Source organism: Chelonoidis abingdonii, chromosome 7 (assembly GCF_003597395.2).
Source record: "Chelonoidis abingdonii isolate Lonesome George chromosome 7, CheloAbing_2.0, whole genome shotgun sequence".
Classification (NCBI taxonomy): domain Eukaryota; kingdom Metazoa; phylum Chordata; order Testudines; family Testudinidae; genus Chelonoidis; species Chelonoidis abingdonii.
This window is the reverse complement of record NC_133775.1, coordinates 30434138-30461373: the sequence shown is the minus strand read 5'-3', so window position 1 is coordinate 30461373 and position 27236 is coordinate 30434138. Positions and strand designations below refer to the sequence as shown.

Here is a 27236-nt window from a genome sequence, read left to right as displayed (position 1 = left end):
ATGTGCTCCTTCGGTCCCCCTCCCTTTTCAACCTTTTTTCATTTGCAGGCCCCTAAAAAAATTTCAAATGGAGATGCGGACCCCTTTGGAAATCTATTGTCTGTATATATAGTTGAAACCTGACTGAACAGAATTCAGTCTTAAGTGTTTCATGGACCCTTTAGACATGGTCTGTGGACCCCCAGGTAGAGAACCACTGGCTTAGAGGATCCATAACTTTGTAGGACTGCATCACAGTGAAATAGCATCCTTCCCACATGACATACTTCTGTGCTTTCTGTGATGGGCAGAGACTGACTAAGTGAGTTTTATTGGTGGAGTTCCAGTGGGAGAGGGAAACTCACTTGTGTTCAAGCCCTTTCATCTCTCTTTTTGGACACCTGTTGGCAGTTCCTTATGACTTCATTGCTACACACAGTGCTCCTAACCACAGCCTTGGCAAAGTCAAACATATGCCAGCAAATGGTCCTACTGTATTTTTTGGCAACCTCCACAAACCAATAGTGATGATCTTGTCCACCGGGATTTAGGCTGCCCTCTGCATAGACTCTGTAGCATCAGGCCAAAGTCTACATAGAGTTAGTAAAAGGTATCATTCTCAAGTCATTTACGTCAAGCTCCTGGTACTGCGTCATGCCACCACTTGGTGAACTGAGTCTGATCCAAAATAGACACTCCGCGTGGGCAAGGTTTATCATCATAAGACTGGTAAAGCAAACACTGATGTCAAGCCACGTGACCCACTTCTCCTTCTGGAGCAGTGTCCAATGCCTTGTGCTGGCAGTCTGGGGTTCTGCTCACTGTATTAAGTTTTCACACTCCATCCATTCTCTTATGAAATCAACTACCAGTGTAAAGAGTTGTCATATTGTCTCCATGATGAGGTCTTGCTGGGGTTGCAAAACGATTGCAAAGATGAGACCGCCAATGATTTAATGCAGTTCAGCTTGTAACTGTTTCTTCCCTACAGGAACTCAGACGGAATGTGGAACAACTGACCTCTGGGCTTCCAAACTAATTCTTGGCAGCTAGGAATACATTCAGATTCTAGGTTATATTAGAATATATAGTAGTGGAATAGTAAGAACTCTGGAAGTATCCTTTCCTTCCTAAATACAAGATGCTCATAACATCTTTGGCTTGTCTGAGTCTTGACTCTCCCATTCTATAACTTCACTGGTACATGGGAGTGGGATTGATCATTCATCATCTTAACTCCTGCTGAAGAATGCTATTACAAAAGCAGCTCAGTGCACAGTTCTGATACAGGTCAGGAGAGGCTACATAAAGCCTCACGGAAGGAAGGAAGTAGAGAAAAAGTCTGTACCAAGCAACTGGGTTCATGGTCTTTATTCAAAGCCAAGATTTCAGAGTAGTGCTTGCAGAGACTTTGGAGTAAATTATTATAACATTGACAAAATTGTCCTGGTTCTTATGGTGCACATCTCCTGTGTAGCTGCTAGGGCTTCTGTAATGTGCCATTATTAAAAAGCAGAATACTGTTATCAACCACCATAGCAGAGTTACACTCAATTGTGTAAATACTAAGAAATTCCTATCTATGAGTTATGTAAGTGCCTGCAGAACAGGGCCCCCAAGTGGCAATTTAATACTTCTGTATTCTGCTAGACTGGCAAATACCTCCTGGAAAATATTAAGAACAATTTATTTAGATAAAAATCTACAAATACTGTCGTTCTAGTCTCTCGTTTTTTAGTAATAAAGACTTTTGCGTTTTAAAAAAAAAAACAGGGCCTCTTATTCCTTTAGCATTAATCACTTATGCCTCTTCTTATTCCCCACATGAAGTCATAATTCTCTATTTATGATATTGCAGTGAGTTGCTGTGGAAATGATTACAAATATTAACAGCCCAAAGAGGATGACTTCAGGTAGGGAATAAGTTGCAAGTGCAGATGGATGCTGACTTTTGTGTAAATGTAGCAATGAAGAATGAGCTTAGTGAAACAGAGAGAACAACAGATAAACTGCTTCTAAATACAATGTTGAAAAAAAAATAGTTACATGAGACAGCTGCTGTTCTAAACCTTGCTGATAAAATTTTGTGAATTCAGCCTGATATTTCTTGAAGACTTTCCTTTAGCTTATAGTTATTGACTCTGGGCCTGATCTTACAAGGCACTGTGCATCTTCAACTCCTTTTAGTGTCCCACTGCTTTGGGAAGTGTGAGCACTCAGCATCTCATAGGGTTTGGCTCTCATTGTGTACCAGAATGAACACTACTTTAAAAAAAAACAAAAACACCAGTAGTTAAGACAGTACAATATTTAGAACCTCTTTAAAATTGAGAGACATGTCTTTGAAATACCTGTTGTATTAAACTTAGTGTATGTGACTGAATTTACTTAGTTGTATTTGTCTATAGACAAGGCCGGTTTTAGGCTGATTCCCCCAATTCCCGTGACTTGGGCCCTGCACCTCAGAGCACCCCGAAGTGTCCGGAAGAGGGCCCCCACAAGGTAAGGCCACAGAAGGCAAATGCTGCTGAGGAAGGACCCTCTGCCGAAGTGCTGCCGAAAACAGCGGCAACCGATTGAGCTGCTGCCCAACTGCTGCTGTTATCTTCAGCAGCAGCTAAATCGCTGCCGCTGTCTTCGGTGGCAGCTCTTTCAAATTGGGCCCTGCACATCCTAAAGCCGGCCCTGTCTATAGATTTTATGGATTATAAGGTACCAGTTGCTGTAGAATCTAGTCTTCATGAGAACATACACTTCGATATAATTAACCTGTAGGATGACTGGGAACAGCAAGACTTTTTATTTTTTAAAGTCCTAGACAAGGTAAGTATGGGACCCCTTTAAATATGTACTTGTGACCAACAGGGATCCTGTCAGCCTAGAGGAGTAGAGACAGAGGCTGCAATGATTGAGGGAGTTGTCAGCTTACTTTCCGTAAATAGGAACTTTGTTTTGTTGTTTTTCTGCTCCTTTGCTTTCCTTTATTTTTCGGGGCATCAGCTTCCCTTCTCTTCGTGAGTTCCTGTTTCAAAAGACAGGATGTTCGTTGTCTAGATTCCTTTATTAAAAACAACAGCAAATCTAAGTCACTTCCTTTTCCCTTCCTCAAGAGGTACTTGCCTTCTGCATCAGCCCGTTTATAATGCTGATGGCGTCACATCAGTGTGACCTTAGTACAAGGTTGTTTGAAGGAGGTAAAGCAGCACAGGTGTGCTTTGAAGCAGTGCTAATGAGCATCAGATGTTGCCAATTTAAATTTGTGAGGATGTAAAGGCTTTCCTGAGTTAGGAAACATTTAGTTATGGAATGAACTGGAAGGGAGACTTCTTTAAAAATGAGGCAACGTGGAATACGTGACTGAAGGGATGCAGTAGGAATTTAAAAAAAAAAAAGAAAAGAAAAAAAAAAAAAAAAAAAAAAGCCTAGACTAAACCACCAACACTATTACAAGTGGCCAACAGTCTAAGCACCAATCTCACTATGGTCTTGTCTACACTAGATGCTTGGTATATTACCCACTGTTTTAGTTCCACTACTTCGTCTGTAATACACCAAGTTTATCCAAAAATTATTCTTTTCTGAGGTCCAAACTACAATAGGCACTGCCCACATGGGTTCTTATCAATGTCTTGGAAAGGTTTTAGTATTTTATTCCAAATCTCGAAGAGGTATCTCAACATCTAATGAGAATTTCTACTACAATTTATGCCATATGAGGCTTCCACGTCTTCCTCCTGTTGAAACGGCCTGGCCTTCATGTTTAGTGCTATGTCTGAATCCTGGGACTCTTGGAACATCATGAAATCCAGGCAAAGTCTCTGTTTTTTCCTGGTCCCGCTCCTCATCCTTTTCCTGCCTGGTATGTGGCACTACTGTTCTCCACCTTATTCTTCACCACTGCATTTCAAAGAGCCTCTATGCTATTCACTAGGACTTTGATCTGTGTGGAAGGGCAAGTACCAAGGATTCGGTGCAGCTTATCATGGAAAAGACCCAGTTTCCTCCATGCACCAAGCCTACTCTCATTGTCCCAAACCTCCTTGTACTGAACCTTAGTTCCCATGATTTTTCACAGCACTGTTTGTTACTTGAAGTGGAGCCTATCTCCGCTATTTGGTTGGACACTGGAGTCCTAGAGAAAAATGGCGTTTGGAGCTAGCATGCCATTCTGTCCATACTAGCACTGTACTGGTGGAGATTGGTACAGTGGAGGACAACACAGTAGCTAGCTTTGTTTGAAGCGGGTCAGATCCAACCAATCAATTGCCTATGCACAGCTGGGAGAACAGATAACTTTTTCTTCCCTTCTCATTTATTGCTTCACTAGGTTTAGGGTGTAAGTAATATTACTTCTGTAAAGCAGTCATCCACAATGAAACAGTCTTACAAGTATGTCCTCTACTGGGATATGGCTTGGAAATTTAGGCATTTTTTTTTTTTAATATCTAGGCTCCTTGGAATCACATGTTCAAATCTCTGCTAGTTGTCTGGAGGTACATTTAATGGAGTACTATGAAATCTGACACTGAGGTGAAGGGAGGTAGCAGCCTTTTAGATCAAACCTTAAAAACCAAGGTCTTCTAATCTGTCTGGACATAAAGATCCATTGGTGCTTTTCATAAAAATAGACTGTTTCCAGGATGGCGATGGCCACAATTTTCCTCTTCCCTTTTCTTCCTCGTCTTCCGCCCACCTATTGTAATGCACTGGCCACGAGTCTTTTCCCCCCTTCTTATGGTTTAACCATGTGAAAGGTTTATAGGTCTGCAGCAGCCTCCAAGTGAATGTAACTGGTTCTTCACTTCAAGCAGGGTCATAGGTCCACAAACAAGCCAGCCTGGACATTGTTGCCTATCGCTGAGCTTGCCACATCTCTGGCTGTGAGTTACCAGCTACCCCAAGAATGATGTAATTTTCATCATCAGAGACAGAGTTCATCGTGACATATATAGTTTAAGTTGCTCAATATTTTTCCGTTATGATCTTCTCTTCTCAGTTGCCAAACTTGAATGGTTTGGATGGAAATTTTCCATGCTTGCTCTCTGCCTCGGTTTGAATTCCTTTTGAAACTTTCAGAGAAAACAGTTTAGATATCCCATCTGAATTATTGTCCTACAGAATCTTTGAAGAGTTCTGATACCTCCAGGCTTTAGATCAGAAACTTGAAATTTGGTAAGAGAATGATTCTGGGGACAGGGAAGTGCCATCTGCTGTTCCATGAAAATCCATCCAAATTTGGTCAGGGTATAAGACTCTGAAAATCACCATTTCCAGATGCTCTGAGGAGCTTGTGAGAGGCCTACTGCTAAAGTTTCTGACCATTCTCTGCACTGCGCATGCTTTTGGACACATAGTCAGAAAGAGAGCTCCAGACAATACGCAGACAAAGCAGCAACTGCAAAATACCCTTTGACCTAGGCCAAAGGAAGTTAGGCTGGGACCAAGGAGGAGATAAGGAGTTCTAGACTTGGCTCTTCCCCTGACCAGTTTCTGTTGTTTATTATTATGGGGGTATCTTATTATTGAGTGCAAGGCCTCAGGCCCTACATTAGAAGGAAGGCAAGTATCCTTTCCCCCAGTTGACCAAAATCACTTTTGGCAGAGCTGTGAATAGAACCCAGGTTTCTAATATGATAAACCCATTAGCCATTTTTCTACACTGCAGTTTATAACAAATATGCTAAATCTGTGTGCATGGCTGTGCTGTATGTACCCCTAGACCACCCTCTGTTCAAGAGTAGGAAAAGAAGAACCCAGAGATCCTGATTCCTAACATCCTGCTACTGTACGTGTAGCAAACATCCGTTCTAGCAATGAGTCTACATCGGGGTGGGCAAACTTTTTGGCCTGAGGGCCACATCGGGGTTGTGAAACTGTATGGAGGGCGAGGTAGGTGAGGCTGTGCCTCCCTAAACAGCCTGACCCCCACCCCCATCCACTCCCTCCCACCCATTCAAACCCCCCTGCCCCTTGTCCCCTGACCACCCCCTGCCGGGACTCCCTGCCCCTAACTACCCCCCGGGACCCCATCCCCATCCAGCCTCCCCTGCTCACTGTCCCCTGACTACCCTGACCCCTATCCACACCCCCACCTCCTGACAGGCCCTGCAGGACTCCCATTCCTATCCAACCTCCTATGTTCCCTGTCCCCTGACCACTACCCCCCAGAACCTTTGCCACATCCAGTGCTCCCTGTCCCCTGACTGCCCCCTGAAACCCCCTGCCCCTTATCGAACCCTCCCTGCCCCCTTACCATGCTGCTCAGAGCAGCAGGAGCTCGCTGCCCGGCTGGAGCCAGACACACCAGCTCACTGCCCGGCAGGAGCGGTGAGCCAAAGCGCTGGTGGCACGGTGAACTAAGGCTGTGGGTGGGGGCTAGCCTCACCAGCTGGGAGCTCAAGGGCTGGGCAGGACGGTCCCGCGGGCCGTAGTTTGCCCACCTCTGGTCTACATAGAGGATAGCAGCTAGCTGCTGTTGCCAGTTACTCCTTTAGCACAAGTGATAGGTCTGTTTTGTGGATTCCTGCTGATGACCCCTGTGGAGATCAGTATCATTCCACATGATGGAACATCCATTTCGCATTCTTCTTTTTAGAAAAAAAACAAACGAAAAACTAAAATGACATACAAAAAGACCTTACATTTAAAGAATAGTGATGCTGCAAAATTAAGCACTGAAAAGGTAGGAAATGCCAGAATTAATGTTACAGTTACAACCTTAATTCAACCCCTTCTCCATACGCAATATGATGCAATATTTAATTACATTATCACATATTTATTGAACAGAGTTCCTTCCTCATTTAATGCATGGGATGAACAGGGTTGCAGGAAGAGAAGGGATGGTCTCTTGTGTTGAAGATGCTGAACTGGGACCCAGAAGAGCCAGTTCTATTCCTCCTCTGCCACAGACTTTCCTATGTGATATGAATGTATATGTGTATATTCTACACGTGTTCTGTGGGAGTCCACGGGGGCTGATTTAGGGTATGGCTACACTTGAAATTTCAAAGCGCTGCTGCGGCAGCGCTTTGAAGTATGAGTGTAGTCATCGCGCCAGCGCTGGGAGACAGCTCTCCCAGTGCTTTACGTAAACCACATCCTCTACAGATGGAGCTTGCAGCGCTCCCAGCGCTGCAGCACTGATTACACTGAGGCTTTACAGCGCTGTATCTTGCAGTGCTCAGGGGGGTGTATTTTCACACCCCTGAGCTCGAAAGTTGCAGCGCTGTAAAGTGCCAGTGTAGCCAAGCCCTAATTAGGGTTGGATAAGTAACCTTAATTCTGGCATTTACTAACTCTTGGCTTTGCTCTGTGTGTGTGTGAGAGAGAGAGAGAAAACAAAAATGTCTAAATTTATTTTTCAGGTTTTGGGGATTTTGTCAAAAAAGAAGAAAAAACTGAAATATGTTCAGGCTTTTGATTAACACATCTGCTTGATGACATTTTGGCCAGCTCTCCTATCTGTTTAGTACACTGTATACTGTGTGTCTGTGGGGTCCTTGGGATGTTAAGGCACTTTAGGTGCGACATTTCTGCTGACTGTTGTGACACTCCTGTAATGAACTCTACACGAGCGGAAGCCTGCAATCACTGGGGCTCTGCACAAGGGCCTGTCTGAATGCACTGGGGTCTATTATCATATGATAGCTAACACAACATTGTTTTAAAGGATGCCAGACATGTTTAAAGTATCGCTTAAACTCCTCAACATTTCTCTTTCACGTATATTGCTGTTTCACAATTAGGGTTATTTAGCTTACCCATTACCTCAGTTTGGCTGAGGACGTGCTGTAAAACACTACAGAAAAGGCATTTTAGGCCATGTGAATGACTTCAATATAAGGAAAGCATGACTAAGGGCTGAGAGAATGTGCAGTGAATATTACCCTCTATAGGCTGGAGAGAATTCCCAGAAAAACTAGGCATGCAGGAAATGCCTGGCTGCTAGTATAACTGGTCATGCAAGTGCTCCTGGGCAGAAAGCCAGACTCCTACAAACTCGCTTCGTGACTGCTATGATCTTGGTACATAAGGCAATATTAAAAAGATCTTTCCAGTTGGGGGTCTGATACATAAATTAGATGAAATGACCTGTCTCTTTTTTTCCAAAAGATATCGGTGTATTTTTGCTGCATCTGAAGGCCATTAGACTTCTTGTTTTATATGGGGATGGTTTAGAGTGTACAGCAGAAGTCTATTTACTGCTTATGCGTCTTCTATGAAATGAGATTTAATTTTTTTTTTTTCAGCCTGCAGATCTAGATGTAGCAGGAATTTCATAGGGGGAAGGTAGTGGCACTCTCCCAAACTTTACCCAAACTCCACTTAGCTAAGGCTCCAAACTCAGACGCTGCTTGTCGTAGAATTGAGCATATGTTCAAAACATGATTTTGCATGGTGTGCTGGCTGTTCTAGCTTTGGTTCTCCCTCTGTAGGGTTTGAATAACTATAGGCAGGGGCAGATTAAGCCAGCAGTGGCTCTCAACCTTTCCAGGCTACTCTACCCCTTTCAGGAGTCTGATTTTTGTCTTGTGTACCCCAAGTTTCACATCACTTAAAAACTAGTTGCTTACAAAATCAGACATAAAAATACACAAGTGTCACAGCCACACAGTTACTGGAAAATTGCTTGCTTTCTCACTTTTATCATATCATTATAAAATAAATCAATTGGAAGATAAATATTGTACTTACAATTCATTGTATGGTATATAGAGCAGTATAAACAAGTCATTGTATGCATGATATTTTAGTTTGTACTGACTTGGCTAGTGCTTTACATAAGAAAATAAGAATGGCTATGCTGGGTCAGACCAAAGGTTCATCTAGCCCAATATCTTGTCGTCTGACAGTGGCCCATGCCAGGTGCCCCAGAGGGAATGAACAGAACAGGGAATCATCAAGTGATCCATCCCCTGTCCCCCATTCCCAACTTCTGGCAAACAGAAGCTAGGGACACCATCCCTGCCCTTCGTGGCAAATAGCCATTGACGGACCTATCCTCCATGAATGTACACCTCTACCCCCATATAACGCTGTCCTCGGGAGTCAAAAGATCTTACCGCGTTATAGGTGAAACTGTGTTATATAGAACTTGCTTTGATTTGCCGGAGCACACAGCCCTGCCCCCCCGGAGTGCTGCTTTACCATATTATATCCGAATTCATGTTATATTGGGTTGCATTATTTCGGGGTAGAGGTGCATTGAGTTCTCTTTTGGACCCTGTTAGTCTTTTTTTTTTAAGGAAGCCTGTTGTAAAACTAGGCAAATACCTAGATGAGTTGATGTACCCCCGGAAGACCTCTGCACCCCCCAGGGGTACGAATACCCTGGATGACAACCACTGGATTAAGGCATAGGCATAATAGGCATGTTTCCCATAGTCATGTGATGACTTCAGAATCTCAGTTTTAAAGAAAAAATGTTTTTAGCCCTTATAGTTGTCAAGTAAAAGCTTGAAAACATGAGCGAGGTGTAATCAATCCAGCAGCCGCTCGTGCCTGGAAAGAAACTGCCTGGCCCCACACCCACCACCACAGCAGACTGGCCCCTAACTGCTCTGGAAGTGTGGCCATTCTTAGGGCTCTGCCTCTGCTCCTGCCACTGCCGAGAGGAAAAGTGACTTCTGCCACCTCTCTGGGGGCCTCCCATCTTCAGGCGACCAGCAGAGGGAGGGGAAGGACCCAGCTGCTGCCACTACTGCATTTGAATGGCTGGTGGATGAGAGGAGCCTTCCAATCCCTCATAGAAAATTCTATAGCCCTGTGAGGAGCGCTAGTTTCCATACCCGCCTCACTGGAAAAGGGGTGGGAGGGGAATGGTAACACTTTCCCAGGATCATCCATTCTAGGCACCAGAATGAGCAACCGCTCCCAGTAGATTGCACAAATCCCCATAATAAGAATGTCCATCTTCTTTCTTACATGCTTAACAGCAGTGAAATCGTTAAAAACATTGACATTTAAATTGTCTTTATTGGATGTCAGAGCTAACACCTCACTGAGATTAAAGGGAAGACTCCCCCTCACAGAGCTATTGTTTCATGCCTTCTGCAGACTCAGGCAGACATGACCGCACCATTGCTTCCCACTTTTGTACTTTTACTTGTATGTTTTTATACAAATGCATACTTTTCTCTTTAAATAGAAGCTGAGATTTAGGTGAACAAGATGGATGCCTAAAAGCAACAGTATCTCGTCAACAAGATGACAACCACTTTAATGGCGTTTTAAGTAGTAATGCAATCCACTCTGGAATGAGTGAGCAGAGTATAGTAAGAAAGAATGAGACTAAGAGAGAAGCCAGGTACCTTTTGCAGAGGGGAAAGACACGTTCCTTCCAGACCTTAAAACATTTGTAAATGTGAAGGTGGGGATAAGGGGTTAATTTGTACACTAGAATCTCTGCATCTCCAAAGGGCCCGTACTTAACAGAGCACATTATTATGTTGTCCTTCGTAGGAACTAGCTACCTAAAATAATTTTCCCCTTCACCGCTGGATTCTTAGACGCTTGCTCTTGTTATTTCTAGTTCATCTCCCACTCCTTTTCTTCTCTTTGTTAGGATTAACACAGTCACTACTTCTATATTATTTTGTCTTAGAGGAGTCCATCCAAAATATCGTTTTGTTAGTCTCCAATGCATCTGCCATGTGTCTGTTGTTGTTATAGAGTAGGGCCTTCCCTCTCATTGAAGTTATTATGCAATATTCATTATTTTCTGTCTGAAGCCCTTTATGCAGTAAAAGAAGTCAAAAGAATACCGTATGAATGGTTTCTGCATCATTCTGTATTAAATACCATTTTGCAACATCTAAAGCAAATGTTCTGCAATGAATCACAGTATGTTCCCAAGAAGTGAACTATTGCTGCAACACAATTACAATACCAGGGTTCTCTTTGCTTTTCCTCCAAGAATGGAAGAACACCAGTGTCTTAAACCCTGCTGTATCCAGGCACTGGTCCTTCCTGTACTGATACCAATAGTGCGATGCAGGCCTAGTAAAGAATATACTGCTTTAAATAGGGTCTATAACAGAGGTCAGCAACCTTTCAGAAGTGCTGTGCCGAGTCTTCATTTATTCACTCTAATTTAAGGTTTCACGTGCCAGTAATAGATTTTAATGTTTTTAGAAGGTCTCTTTCTATAAGTCTATAATATATAACTAAACTATTGTTGTATGTAACGTAAATAAGGTTTTTTAAAAGTTTAAGAAGCTTCATTTAAAATTAAATTAAAATGCAGAGCCCCCCGGACCCGGGCACTGTGAGTGCCACTGCAAATCAGCTTGCGTGCCACCTTCGGCACACATGCCATAGGTTGCCTACGCCTGTCTATAAAGATCAGTTGCAGAGAGGAAAGACAGCTATGGAGTGTGATCTATAAAGGCCTGATCTTCCAGACATCTATTACTTGCTACCATCAGCAGTGATTACTTGTGATTGTAGGCTCTACACCTGGGAAGTGTTTGCGGTTATCAGAGAGAGTTTAAAAAACAGATGAGGGCAACTTAAATACAAGCAAGTTAAGATCAAAAATAGGAAAACAAAGACAATGACATCAAGAATAAAAATGCAGGCAGTGCAATAAAAGTGCTGTTTCTTCCAACAAAACCTGTTAGCTCTTCTATGGAGGTAGATGGGACCTTGGCAATTCAGAAGAATTTCCTATCTGATGAAGAAACAAGAAGTGAGAGTAACATAAACACTTCCTCCGGAATGCATGACATTCCTTACTTCAGTTTCATATTCTCCACAGGATATGTATGAGTCAGACTACAATGTGGAGAATGTACCCAGACAAAGGAATCATTGGAGGTGTGTGCAAATATTAGGTGCTTTATTACTGAACAGTGTGCTGTAGATCCTTTCTCTGCTTCACTTCATATGTCATTTTGTACTGACGAGCAGTAGCACAGGTGACCTCATAAATCATTCAGATGTAAATTCATCTAGACCCAATAGACTAAATTGTGCTCTTAGCTACACTGAGGTAATTCTAAAGTCAGTGGATCTTCTCTGGATTTATACCAATGCGTCCGAGGGAAGAATATGGCCTAAGTTCTTTGTTCACAAGATTTTGCTGGGAGTAGTTTAAATACAGGGTTTTTCTTCTAAATGCATCACGTGATCCCTGGGTATTTGGTGGTTTCTCCTTCATCAGGAGCCAGTAGATCCTGGCCAGAGGGATCGAGATTGTATGGTGAGAGAGCAAGGAAAGGGGTAAAGAGATTTGAGAGTACGTACAAAGCCACAAAATGCAGTGATTTAAGAGGATAACTTATTTAGAATATTTGGGTATGCTTAAGATTTTTGGATAAGGCCAGAGTTTGGGGCAGTATCTTTGGGCCTTGTTCATTACTTTGTAACTCTAGTTTTATGTCGGTAAAGCTGGAGTGATGCAGTGGTGAATCTGGCTCATAGTCTTCAAATTGTTTTTTACATGTGTAATTATAGAGATGGGGCTTAAACCGAAACCTTTTGATACAATTACCCTCCTAAACTCTCTGAGTCTTTGAAATCCCAACTTAGATCCAAATTTTGCATATTCACCCTACATTTATAAGCAGCCAAATCAAAAATCCTGAGCAATTACTGCCAACTCTACTGTTCTGAAGCATCACTACAGGTATGTCTATGCTACAACTTGACGCAAGCCTCCTAGCCCAGGTAAACAGACTCATGCTAGCAGGCCTTGAGCTAGCTCACTAAAAACACCAGTGTGGGTATAGCCTATGTCTCCACTGGAGCTGCAAGCAGCCTGAGCTCAGATCCAGGGGGTCGGGTCAGCTTGAGACCCCAAACTGCTGCCTAAACCACAATGCCCACACTTCTGTTTTTAGCACATGAGCTCAAGTCCCGCTAGCACCACTACCTGGAGTGAAAAGCTCATTCCCAGCTGTAGTGATGATATCTCCTTTGTGGTCCCCTGATGAACAAGAAGTTAACTCAGGCTCCCTGGGCAGAAGTGCTTATTGGAAGAGCTCAAAGAGTGGGTGTTTGGGAGACAGAAAAAAGGTCTTCGGGAAGAATTTGGAGGCTGCTGAACCCATGCTGCGGAGTGCTACTTTTCTGCTTATATTAACTTAATTCACTTCTTTTTATAGACCTTATGAATGGCCAGTCCTTAAGGGGTGCTGAGCACCTGTATCTCCCATTGATGTGAACAAGGAGTTTAGGTATTCAGCACCCATGAAAATCACTCCATGTCCCATAAGGAGAAAACCTTGCTGACTACGGTTTTGTGGGTGGTGGGGGAAGGTGCCTGCTGAGTCATCCCACCATTGTACAAGGGTTTTCAAAATTTAAATCTGAGTTGAGGCAGCTTGACTTCATTTCTTCTTGATACCAGGAGGTTCTGTACTTAAAGTCCAGACATAAAAAGAAACCTTACTTGCTATGTAGTGAAATCGCTCCTGTGAAACCATAATCAGCTCCTTTTTCTAGGTTTGCATTTGTACATTGATTTTGGAAAGCTAGTGCACTTCCTCTAAATAGCTTCACTTCTGTCAACAGACCATGCAGCAGATGAGTGACCATCGCTATGACAAACTGACGGTGCCCGATGACGCTGCAGCAAACTGCATATATCTCAACATTCCAGGCAAAGGCCACGTTTTGCTGCACCAAGCCCCTGAGGAATATCCAGAAAGTGCAAAGGTAAAGGTAGAGTTATGAATCAGGGGCTCTTCCTGTGAGGTGCTGAGTGTTCTTGAATCTCATTGCAGTCCAATGGGAGTTGAAAATTGTCAGTACCTCCTGGGATGGGGCCGCAGTACTGTGCACAAATGCACACACCTGTAAACGCATCAAATGATTATTTCCAGCTCCACTACTGATTTTTGTCTGACCTTATTACTTAATCTCTTTCTCCTCCTGTTGTTCCCTTAGTGTAAAATGGGAATAATTATACTTCCCTCACTGCATTATTCAGGGAATTCATTCATTAATGTTTGTAAATGCTTTGAGATCCTCAGATGGAAAGTAACATATAGATGCGAAGTATTACTATTTATTAGCAACAACTGGCTAATCATCAAGGTAATATGGGGAAGAAACAACTGTGGTTTCAAGGAAGAAACGATTATCCACAGTGAATCAGTAAGAGAATGAGATACACAATGGGTAGAGTTACTCTTTTTAACTTGCCTAATTCCTAGCAGCACACTGGAAGTGGGGAGAGGGCTGAGGATTTTTCCCCTTTCCTCCTGTGACCCTTCTGCAATCTTGTATTCTCCCCCAGGGAGAGCAGAATAATCACAGTTATGATGCTTTTAAAGTCTTGAGCGCCAAAGCTGGGGTGGGGGTGGGATTTGGCAACACGACTTCTCATTTGTAAATTTGTTTCCATTATATTGATTCAATAAATAGTTGGAGGAAATGGAAGGGAATGATGCTCAAGTGTAATGACTTTTTCCTTCTATTTCCTAACCAGGTTTTTGAAAAACTCAAGGACCACATGCTGATCCCTATAGCCAACACAGAAATGGAGAAAGTTGATGGGTTACTCACCTGTTGTTCTGTCTTTATTAACAAAACTTCAGAATTATGAGATATAGAATCCCTCCCTTGTAACTGGCAATAAAGTACATGCAAGGTAGACAAATCTATATCCACACTTTTATTGTTTTTATTGACAATCTACTGTACCACTGTGCTACTAACCCTTGTTTACAAATGTTTTGCTTTGTGTATTTTTATGTCCTGGTAGATGGTATTTAAGGTGTATATGTGCTTTTGCTGGGATGAATATAGTGCAATGAGCAAGCAAAAGACAACTGTGATAGCTAACCCCTAGCTTTAGTGATTTACATACTCAATGTGAAAACTACATGGGGGGAAATTAGTTCCTAACATTTGCTAAGCATCTCCATTGTCTTGACACCTTTCCCATGTGTTTTACCTTTTCTCTCCCTTTTTCTGCCTCATCACCCTTTTTTTTTTCTTTAGTCTTTCCCCTATGTTCCTCTCCTTGTTGTCAGGAATTCAAGATATTGGTAGCTAATGAAGGGCATTCAATAGAATCATGAATTTGGGCTTGTATAGTAAGTAGGCTTTCCTTATGATAGTTGGAACAGTGTGGTATTGATTATACTCCTTATTCTAGCCAGTATTGCATGGCCACTTCTGTGTAGAATCATTTACTCCTGGGGGCATTCTGCGCCAACAAAAATGAAAAATTCTGCTCCAGAAATAGAAAATGTTGTGCACAGTATTTTTAAATTCTGCAAAATTCTGCATATTTTATTTGTCAAAATAACACTACATAATCACACCAGTTTGTTGTTTTGGTAATTTACTGTCAGCAAGTATGTCTATAATAATACAGACACACACAAAAATTCCCCCAGGAGTGGTGCATTAAAGAAGCCCCTATGACAACTCAGTTCCTGTTTCTCTGCCACCTTTGCCCCCCAGAGCCCAGCTGCAGGGCCCCCTCAGCCAATACACCTGAACCCCCTCCCTCCCCAAGCCCAGCCGTGGGTTCCCCTTAGCTCAGATACTCGCACCCTTCCACCCAGAGTCCAGCCATGGCCCACACAGCCTGATGCTCGGTCCCAGGCTTGCAGGGAGTTTCCTGTGCACTGTCCTCTCCTTCCTTCAGCTGGGAATTGCAGCTGTTGGAAACCCTTTAGGTCCCTCCCCCTGGGGCAGTGTCTTCTATGTGCAAGCTGTGCTCTGCTGGGTGTTGCAGTCCCTAGCGGTGGCCAGCAGCACTGCAGCCCATTTCTTTGGGGGAAAGGAAATTCTGCATGCATATGAAATTCTGCAAAATTTTGCATTTCACATTGGTGCAGAATTCCCCCAGGAGTAGTCTTGATTAGACTCAATTTCAGATTGCATGTGGCAGCTTGGGAAAGCCTCTCTATACAGGAACATTAAAGAGGTATGTGTCTCTGATATGCTTGACTGACAGACAATCTCCTTTCCTATAATTCAATCTAGGTGTGCCCACGGGTTCAGACTCCCAGTCTGGTTACCTTTCTTTCAAATTGGGTGGAATGGAAGAGGCTTGTACGTATGCCATATATCAGCCATCTTCTGAAAAGCCTATATTTTTGTGATCAGGTGGACCACAGAAATGAGTGTTTTGAGTTACTTGTAAAAACGTTATATTACAAAAGATATTTAGAAATATATTTTTATCTTTTATATGTATTTTCATTTCAGCCTCTACCTATTATGTTCTTTCCTCTTTTGGAGTGAAGTTATTTTTCCTGCTAATCGGTATAGTTTTTGTCTTCTGTAATTATGTAGACAATTTACTAGCAAACCTCAAAACAAAGGAATGGTGGTAGAATTAGCTAAAGGACATTATTCCTGGAGTATGTTCATGATTAAGGGAAACTTGTTTCCCAGAAGTCAGGGGGCATATATATTTGATCTGTCCTTGGGGATCTCATTGGAATAATGGCCATCTGATTATTTTTTTTTAATTGCATGAATATCTATTGTGGTAGTCAATTAAAACAAATATATTTGTTGTGGCAAATTCCACATGCTTGCCCACTGACTCATACATCTTTCATGACACTAAAGTGAATTTTAGACAATAGTATTTACATCAAGCTTTTAAAATCATTTGTGAACTAAGAATGGAGAAATTCCCAAACAGAAGCAGCAGTGGGAATTTTCTGGAAGGCTGACAAATAGTCTGAACACTTTATCAACTTCCTGGTCATTTCTTTCTTTGCCTGCCTGTCTCTCTGTTCCTTTGTCTGAGGTTTTCAGTTTTTTCTGATTGATACGTTTCTGCTTCATCCATCTAAATCTCTCCTTCTGTCCCCCTCCTCCTGTAGTCCCTCCATTTTTCTCCTCATCCCTTTACACTCTCCTCCTTTCTTCCCCTCCATTCATTTGCAAATGCCCCCATTCCACCCAGACCTTTCCTAATGTAACTCTCCCATGCCTTCTCACGTAGATGCCAGGAGAGAGGGAACTGATAGACCCACTTTGTTCCCCTAGAATCTGACAAAGACTGTCTTTTCCCTGCAGATGGAAGGGGGAGCCTGCAGCAGGAGCTGTATCTTGGGAGGGGTGTTGTAGTGATTCCTCTTCTCTTGTCTTACACCAGAGGAGATGAAGGAGTCAGTAGTGGTGGAGGTTGGTGGTTTCTTGTATTCTTTGTCGCCTTGAGAATGGAACAGGTGGCAAGTAGTTTCCTTCCTCCACTTGCCCCTTTGAAGGGAGGGAGAGTTAGTGAATGGACAGATTATCCTCTGGAAAAGGTAGGTAGGGATTCATGGCTGAGGTGCCTCTTATTCTCCTGTAGCTGGAAGACCAACCGCACCTGACTGCTGAGAAGGGTGGGAGCCCCAGAACCTTCCTAGTCAGGCATTATTCTTCATGCTACCCCCACCCATGCCCCCTGTCTGGCAAGTCAGGGCAGCTAGAGAGATGGGGCAGTTGAGGGACCTGGGCCAGGGAAAGCAGAAGAAACTCTCCCTCTGCTCTTAGCTTTCTCCTTTACTTTAACCCTGACTCAAGCAAAACCAAAACACTGGCTGTTTTTTGATGCAACATGTATATGGCTAATGAACATCCTGCATATCGAACATCCTTAGGACTGCGACATTTTTCAAATGCCTGATGTAGATCATTGTCCATAACTAAAAAAGGAAAATCTCAAACCAAAAATGGAGATGCAACACAATGTGCTAACTGGCTGCACCATGTTAACCCTTTCATGCCAAAAATAAGACTACATGCCATGTCATTCCAGTGCAGAAGGTCTAGTGATAAATAGCTGGCACTGAGATTTGAATCTTTAATCAAAATTTTAAATCAAATAATTTAGCTTAGTACAAATGAAGGCACTACGGTGTGTGTGACAGACCTTTTACTCTTTCCCATATGTTGTTTTCCATCATCATAAGTTTAGGAAGATCATGTGATGTGTAAGTTTCCCTTTTGAACAGAATGTGAATAAAGTGTCAGCAAGAACTCATCTCTGTTGATAAGAATGTGGATAAATACTGTACCATATGATGATAAACCGCAGCTTCTCCATCCTCACATTTGTTTCCTACACAAATATATACTTCTCTAAGTCTTGCACATATAGCACTACAAGAAAGTATTCTGAGGAGTTTTAAGACAAGTGTATTACAGTTATTCCCATGAGAATGGTTCATAGCTCCACATGGAACACTCTGTTCAATTTTAGAAATAAAAGTTCAGTGGAATGTAGAACAGTGACATCGTTTTCCCCTCTTATTGACTGCAGTTTTTGAGTAAAATGTGGAAAAATGTGGTAGTATTCAGCCACATAAGTATTTAATTGCAGTCAAGGCAGAATTATCTTGGTAACCATCAAAATTCATATGGAAACATTTGGAGAAACTTGTTTATTGGTTCAGATTGTCTGATTTGATGGATAATTATGGAGATGAACAAGTAAGAGCACTTCAAAAGAATTATACTCTTTATATAGTGACTGTGAACAAAATATTATGGACCTCACTTGAATTAATACAAATTCTAGTGGAGGTATAATGTAACTTGCATAGAGTTGCGTGTGAATCATGTTAGTCACTGTTCTATGTTGTATTGTTCTGCAGAACACAAACAGGATGAAAAAATCACCACAGTGTTCAATTTTGTTACCCTTGAGAACCTTATTACAGTATATCGTTGCCCACCTTTTGTGCCAAAAACATCATTGCATTTCATAGACTGTTATACTGGAGAAGATTTACTTTGATTTTTTCTGTCTCTTGCAGTTTCTATACTATGTACCCCCATCACTATGGAATAAAGTGTCAGTTGTACTATGAATTGTGGTTGTCTTATTTTGAGACTGACAGCATTTTTTTTGTGATTTAGTCTATATTATTTCTTTTACGCTACCTTTTGATTTCAAATGCTGCTTTTTTTTCAAATCTTAAAGGTTACTACAGGTCTAGAAATAAAACCAATAGTAGACATGTCTGTACTAAAACATTTAAGAAGAAATCATGGTTTAAGGTTAACATTTTAAAAATGTGTTTTAAAAGTGATATTGCCTTAATATTCCAGATACAGTGGTTGCCCTTCAACCTTGGATAACTAAGTAATCAGTAATTGCAGGATTCCCTAGATGGTCCCTGTACTATATTAAGTATAGGGAATACTGGTAAAACAGAGGTAAATTTTATCTGAGGCAAAACTAGAAAATTTTAAGAGTGACCACTGTGTGCATTCCTTCAGATTAACCTTCTCTCTTCTCTTTCCTACTCTTTAGGTCAAGATAGCCGATTACACTGTTAATGATGACACTTCTCTGTTGCCTGGGCATTGGTTTCTGGAGGATGTATTTTGTGTCTGGGTCCTTTTTCTTAGAGAGACTGGAAGTTTTATTCCTAAGCTGAATGCTAATGTCTGGGCTTGTTATATGTACCTGATCTCTGGTGCTCCAGTCCCTGCTGTACCACTTTGCACTGATAGCATCAGGATGACTGAACTATATTTTATCCATGCCAAGCGACTGTTCAAACAGTTACTTGTGATTTAACTGAATATATGCAAATACGTGCACAGAAGTTCAGTGCCATCTAGTGGCAATGAACCCTGCATGAAAGTCTTTTTAATTGTTTAATTGTTTTAATTGTCAAAAGCTCAACGTATTGCTGCTTCGAATAGTATTGTAGCAAAACAGCCATATCACTTCCATGTTGTATGACTTAGCTAGTAATGGAACAGCTTTTAGCATATCGTAGTCTAGGATTCCACTCCTCACAGGGGTAAGGGGGGCAGAACTACTCTGGCTCTGAAGGGAAGGTTAGTTGGTCCTGGAAGGTTAGTTAGTCCTAGTCTAAATGTAGCGAGGAGTTGTACTGATTTAATTATTATTTGAGTAGTTTCACTATGGGTGCCCCGCTGTAGATGTGTCTGCATCTCTGACTGCAGATTTTAGATATCCGTGTCTGTTTGACCAACACGTGCACTCTCCCTCCATCGTGCTCTGCCTCGAGGCTAACCAGCACTGCATGATCAAACCACCCTCAGTTCCTTTTCAACTGCTCCTCGCCTGAGACGGAGCAAATAGCAGTCCGCTTTTCTCTCTTCCTCAGATTAATACAGTTCAGTTTTCTTAGCTCCTACTAGAGCTTCTGGTTTTTTTGTTTGTTTGTTTTTTTAAGCTTTATAGGCTTTCCATTCCTTTTTTTTAAGGGGGAAAAACGTCCTTACCCCTGTTTTTTTCCCCCTTTCCAAGGATTGCTCCCAGTAAGGGGCATGCCTAGCTCCCCTGGGTTCAAAGGTTACTCTCCTGCAGGGAGGCAATACTAGTTATGGACAGCACTGCTGCTACATTGTGAGCCTTGCAGAGGTTCACATCCCACACCAGTGCACCTTCTGCCAGCAATTGATGGCTAACTCCCGAAAGAACCAGGAGTTAAAGTTAAAGCTCCTCCTCATTACTCCTGGGGGCATTCTGTGCCAAAAAATCTGCACGAAAAAGTTAAAAATTCTGCACACAATATTTGAAAATTCTGCATATTTTGTCAAAATAACAATATAATCATGCCAATTTCAATTATTTTGGTAATTTATTTCAAAATATCTGTCAGGCAGTACGTCTGTAACAATGTACGCTAAAAAAAAAAAAAAGTTCTGGTAATTTTTTTTTTTTTTTGACAAATAGATTCCTTACTAGGTATATGAATACAGAACTTTGTCTAATTCATTTAAATTACAATACAGAACTGTATTTCCTGCTCCTGTCAGAAGCAGTGCAAAGACTTGGGGGAGTCAGGGGTAACAGAGGAGCGGAGGGAGAGGGAAAGAGCCTGGAAATGAACCTGGAGGGTACTGGGGGTGTGTGGGAGAAGGTTTTTGAAAGAGGGGGGTGGGATTGTTAGGGTTCTATAACCCCAAGACACAGCAAGTGATCTATTTCCTGTCTTCAGTCTCTTGTGAGAAGAGTCCCTGAAGAGGGACAGGGAGGGTTGGGAGGAAAGTGGATAGAGTACCCACTGGAAATGATCTTCAAGACTCATCCGTCAGAAGTTAAGTCTTCACAAATACGGAGGAAAAGAATGAGGCAACATCTAAAGGGATGTGGAAGGTTTGTAGTTTGCAGCTGATGTGCACCTCAAAGGCAAAGATTTTTATTCCTAATATTTTCTGATTTCCCCTCTTTTCCCTCCCCTGTCCAAAAAAAGGAGATTGGACGCATGATAGATGTAAGAGCATTAAACAAATATGTGAAGACACAAAAAATCAAGACTGTGTCACTATCAGTGATTATTCCATCTATAGAGCTAGGAGCTTGGTTCTCAGCCCTCGACCTCCAGGATGCCTACTTCCATGTATCAATCCAGCCATCCCACAAATGATTCCTCAGATTTACCTTGGGTACAGTACAGTTCAGCCTCTCATCCATACCCAGAATGTTAGCCAAGGTCTTTGCGGTAGTAGTGGCTCCACTATGTACTTTGGCGATCATGATTTACCCTTACTTCGATGACTGTCTCCTCAGAGTCTGCTCCTTCAATGCCTTATGCGCTACCCAAAGGACTATGGACATATCCACGCAACTGGGTTTGCCAATCAACACCTAGACACAACACGGAGGCTATACTACATACGCTTGATGTCCATGTCAAGATAGTTAAGACCAAAGCATATTGTGAAGAACTTCAAAAAGATCTTACAAAACTAAGTGATTGGGCAACAAAATGGCAAATGAAATTTAATGTGGATAAATGTAAAGTAATACACATTGGAAAAAATAACCCCAACTATACATACAATATGATGGGGGCTAATTTAGCTACGAGTAAGGAAAAAGATCTTGGCGTCATCGTGGATAGTTCGAAATGTCCAGTACGCGGCAGAGGTGGTCAAAAAAACAAAACAGGATGTTAGGAATCATTAAAAGGGGATAGAGAATAGACTGAGAAATATTTTGCCCCTTCATTTCCATGGTAGCCACATCCGAATACTGTGTACAGATGTGGTCTCCTTACCATCAACGATGTTTTAGCACTAGAAAAGGTTCGAAACGGGCAACCTAAAAAATGATTAGGGGTTTGGAGAGGGTCCCTAGAGGAAGGTTAAAAGAGGCTAGGCTATCTTCAGTCTTGGAAAAGAGGAGACTAAGGGGGATATGATAGAGGTATAAAATATGAGTGATGTGAGAAATGGATAAGGAAATTTATTTACTATTCCCATAATATACAAGAAATAGGGGTCACCAAATGAAATTAATAGTAGCAGGTTAAAACAATAAAAGGAATTCTCGCACAGCGCACCAGTCAACTTGGGAACTCCTTACTGAGAGGTTGTGAGGCTGGGACTATAAACAAGGTTTAAAAGGGAACTGGATAAATTCATGATGGCTAAGTCCATAAATGGCTATTAGTCAGGAAGGGTAAAGAATGTGTCCCTAGCCTATGTTCGTCAGAGGATGGAGATGGATGGCAGGAGAGAGATCACTTGATCATTGCCTGTTAGCTTCACTCCCTGTGGGGCACCTGGCATTGGCCACTGTTGGTAGACAGATACTGGGCTAGATGGACCTTTGGTCTGACCCAGTACAGCCGTTCTTATGTGCTGTAGGAAAATGCTGAAAGCACAGCTAAAACAAAAAGAGAGAACTGCAAGTACCTAAAGCGGGTTTTTTTAGGTGGGTACATACTGCACTCAGGGTACATGAGCTTACTGTTTTCCTTTGCCACTATAAATACAATCTATCAAAACTGTAATGTCAGTCACAGTGTCCCTGAGCACCACCCCAGATAGGCACACCTTCATAACTTGCTGATCTTCCTGGAAGTTAGGAGCCTAAATACCTTTGAGAATCAGGGTCTTAGAGACTAATTACTGAGGTTCTGGATCTGGACCTTCCTGTTATGATGAGTAGTGTGCAAGCCTTGAGTTAGCAAGCAGTTTTTACAGCTCTTTCAGTACAATTCTGAAATGTATACTACATATACTATACAGTTTTTGTGCACATACATAAACACAAAAAAATCATTAAAATGGCTAAATTCTTCCTTCCCTACACCTTTGGAAGTGTGGTTGTGAATTTAACTCACTTAAAAGCTGTGATAATTTCAGTCTCAATATTCTCTAGACCAGGGGTGGGCAAACTTTTTGGGCCGAGGGCCACCTCTGGGTCGGGAAATTGTATGCAGGGCCAAGGCAGGGGGTTGGAGGGTGGGAGGGAGTGTGGGATGTTGTACCCAGGCTGACTTGTAATAGATGTCAATCAACCTGGATTTAAATATTTTTGATTAAAGTAATTATGCATAACAGCAACGGCTACAGCATGTTTTAATTTTTCAAAGAAAGCTACACAATATATGCATCTATGATAAAGGAAGGATGGGTTTCTCATTCAAGCACAGGACTGGGGCTCAGGAGCTCTGGAGACCTAACTCCAACTCAAGACACTGAGTGACCATGGGCAACTCCCTTAAGCATGCAGAGCTTAGGTGCTCTGAAAACCAAGCCATTTATTTAGGAGCCTAATGTGGATTTAGACACCTCTGTTTGAAGATTTTGGGGTCAGCTCCCTAATCCGTAAAATGTGCTAAATAACTTTTGCCTACATCACATCTGTGATGTTTAATCATTGTTTGTAGAGAGCTTTGAGATCTTCCGATTGAAGGCACTAGAGCAGTGTAAGATATTCCAGAGTCTGGAAAATAGCCATGGAGGGGCTCCTGATGATTTCCCTACTCAAAGCCCCATTATATGGGCTGTTGGGTAAGAGTGGTGAATTCCATCCTTGTGTTTTTAAGCTCCCCAGAGCAGGAACTTTGCCTTCCTACTTATGTGTTGGGCACCACACACACCTACAGTACTACATAAATAATATCTTCTCAATTTTAAATTTGTTTTTATAATTTCTGTGGTGTCTTGAAATTTTTCAGGTACTAAAATCAGTTAAGCCTGATACATTTTGCTACAAAATAAATGAAAGAAGTTGTTAAATGGAAACAGTCTGTCACTAGAAAAATAATTCAAAGTATTACATAATTAAATAAGGTGCTCCTAAGATAGCCTGTTGCAAAATGTTATGTAACGCCAGTAGTTTTCTGTATTATGATAGTAATAAGTAATGTTTATTGCTGCTTCTTCATAGATGCCTTCCTTTATTTACCTACCAGACATGAAAGGCTTCAAAACTGTCATTAACACTTTTTTATTAATAAAAATTGTTCATCTGTAATTAGTCTGCAGTAGATACTCTTTAAATTTTCTACCATTGTACTACAATATGTGCAGCACAACTGGTGGTAGCAACGATGCTGATGTAGACAGGCTGCTGCTGATGGCCACTGTTTTAACCATTCTGTGATTCAGACCTCCTCTGAGCAAAGTTAGGAAACATGGCAGTTAAAATGCTAGCTGATCTATGCTAGCATTTCCGGTAGTGCAGAGGCAACACTGGAATCTAACGCAAAATAATTGTGTAGAAAGAGCCCAAGTGTGAGACAACAGTGACCTCTAGCGGCCACTTCCTTCACTAAAAAGCCATCATTACCTACCTGCACCATTTCCAAAATAAACTGTGTAACCTATTGCATCCAAATCTGAAACTTTTTAGACCTATAAAAGCCATCATTAAATTACAGAAACAAAACAAACAAAGCAAATTGTCTATAAAATGAAAGGTCTTTAAGGTGTTTTTCTAATCTGATTTGGCTTTTGTTCCCTTATCTAACTTTACTTTCTGTGTTTTTTCTCTCCCTCTCTGTCATTTTTATTCCCCATCATTATGATCTCCATTTCATTTCTATACCTCTACTCCTGTGTGTGATGATCTGGGGAGCCCTATGCACATATTATGAATTCTGATACTGATATAACCTTATTAACCTGTTGCTATTAAAATTGCTGTATCATGAATGTCCACCATTGATGAAAAAGCGTTTCAGTACCCTCCCAGACCAGGTACAATGATAAATCATGAGAATTCTTTAACCACTTATTCCAAGTGAAGCACAATGGGATGGGGAGAAGATGCTGCATGCTCTTGTCTGAAGGCAGGGGGAAAGTGCAGTGACTGGAAATTCCCCAAGGAGAAAGAGACAGTGGTAACAAAGCAGGAGGTAATTAAAGGAATGTGGGGGAAGACTTGGACAGTGGACATTTTGGGCAGGACGGCGGAAGGAAAGGGACTAACTGGCCAAGATTACACAAGGTGGGTGAGGTAGTATCTTTCACTGGACCAACTCCTGTTGGTGAGAGAGAGAAGCTTACACCAAGCTCTTCTTCAGATTCAGGCAGAGTAAAGATTGCATGTAACAGAATTTGTAAGTTTCTCCTTTCAAATGTAAGAACAAGAACTGAGCTTGAGAATACCAAGCCATTAAAGGAGTGGAGTTTGGAACCAGGAATCCATTTTCCCTACAAAAGATGTGTGCTTCTTAAGATTCATTACAGTGTCTGACTCTCCCAACCACACCTTGGTCTCTTAATTAGAACTATACAGGCAAACCTTCCTAGCAAAAAGCCAGTCTACACTGGTGAAAGAGGGTTTGTTTGGCCAATATTGCTTATACAAATGAAATAAGCTATACCTCCAAAATAACTTTTAACTTTATCGAGACGGGGGTTTTAGCTGGCATAGCAATGCCAGTGAGAAATATAATTTTTTTCACATTCCTAACCAACATAAACAAGGCCAAACTCCCACAAATCTTTGGGAACCAGCTGCTTAAAACTGAGTTCCAGACCCAAGAACCTGTCTTGGGGGCAGAATCTTCTGACTTGACCTCCACTGCTGGCTGTGCAGATCTTTAGGGATAACCACTTACAGGTTTGTCTAGCCTGGAAATTAGCCCTGATTTCAACCATTGTTGTAGCTGCACCAATGTATTTGCCAGTTTCAAGCAAGGAAAAATGCCACCAGTGCAAAGTACAGCTTTCTTTTTATGTCAGAGATGCAGCCACATGGATGCCTGAATTTGGGGGGGTGTTTCCCTTACCCTTTGACACTCTGCCATGCACAGTCTTTCAGAGCACTGTTTTATCAAACAAAAATTAGACAAAACATGAAAAAGTAGTTCCTCTGCCCATGTGCCACAGCTCCCAGAGGCTTTTCTGCTGTCTCTCCATTTTGAAAGGAAGAGACACTCTTCCCTTCAAGCTGCCTGCTTCAGAATCTACTGCAGAACCCCAGTTCCCTCTCTCTGCTGAATGCTCTCAGTCCTTTACAGCTGTCACCCACATAAATCTGATAATCTGGCAAGGCTGCCTGGCTCAAGGTCCTCTGGCCCTTGAAGAAGCAGATCTCCTTTGATATGCTTCATATAATTCATAATACAGAGTCTAGGTCTCACCTCCCCCTTACCACTATATTTCCAATATTTTCTACTGAAACTGGTATGTGTACAGTGGCAAGTTTTACTGGAATGTAAAATGCAAAATATGTTGGCAAATGCGATCTGTATTTGGGATGAAAACAGTCTTGGAACTGCTAACAGAACAAAGTCACCCCTTTAATTTTTTCTCTCTGCTTCAACTGGGTTTTAGGTTTTCATGATTATTTTGTCTTTCTTTGGTTAAAAATAAAACAAATTAGTTTTGCAAAGAATGTAGCTCCTTGAAGGGATATTTGTGGTCAACGATGTAGGTCATTCCTCTGGTGGTGGAGAGGGAGTGATTTTTTTTTAAAACCTGGCCTCAAAGTGATTATAATCCTGCTTTAAAGAAGCAATATAGTGGAACGGCAGAAGAATGTGGAAAACTCTGCCAGAGTCCAGAACAAATGAAAACCGCTACTGCCTCCGAATTTCTGCATCAGTGCGCAAGCGATCTCGCTCGGTTCCTCTTTCTCCGTGGTCCGATAATGTAGCATGGCCTGTTTCTCTGGCTCTGCTAAAAGGCATATGAATCAAGCTTTAACAGTTCTCACCCCACGAGGCAGGGAGCTATTTCTCAAAACGATTCTGGGCTGCAGCCAAATGACACCCCATCCCCTTTACACGCGAGGAAATTCTACATCGCCAGAGACGTGATAAAGTGAAGCCAGCAGCTTGCGTTCGGCTCGACTCCGGCCGCACGTGGCGTCCCCGCTCGCTATAGCATCGGGACCTGGCAGGGAAGGCGAATTAAGATGAAAACAGCCGCTCGATTTGCCAGGTGAAGGGGCCTCGTCCGCACTGGAAGGAGCCGAGCAGCGCTCTCCTCGCGGCGTTACGGCCTCTCTCCCGAGGCTGGGCGCCGCTCCGTCACCGCGGGCGAGAATGGGAAATGGAGACCGCAAAGGGAAATTCTCACCCAGCCCGCACGGACCCCGCGGCAGGGACACGCCGTGC

The 27236-nt window shown here is 42.2% G+C and overlaps 1 protein-coding gene and 1 long non-coding RNA gene across 3 annotated transcripts in view; one reads left to right on the top strand and one right to left on the bottom strand.

Moving 5' to 3' along the window:
• The window catches only part of DDAH1 (dimethylarginine dimethylaminohydrolase 1), a 144744-nt gene extending 125985 nt beyond the window's left edge, over window positions 1-18759 (top strand). For both annotated transcript variants that reach the window (XM_075067775.1, XM_075067774.1), the window contains exons 5-6: window positions 13498-13641; window positions 14417-18759. In XM_075067775.1, the coding sequence (XP_074923876.1) occupies window positions 13498-13641; window positions 14417-14533 (261 nt within the window). In that variant the 3' untranslated portion in view covers window positions 14534-18759. The remainder of the gene's footprint in view (window positions 1-13497; window positions 13642-14416) is intronic.
• Window positions 18760-26345: 7586 nt separating this feature from the next.
• LOC116835746 (uncharacterized) lies at window positions 26346-27191 on the bottom strand. The gene is made up of 2 exons (XR_004376288.2): window positions 27013-27191; window positions 26346-26796 (listed from the first exon to the last, which is right to left on the bottom strand). It is a non-coding gene; the product is annotated as an uncharacterized LOC116835746 (long non-coding RNA).
• Between the last annotated feature and the right edge of the window lie 45 nt (window positions 27192-27236).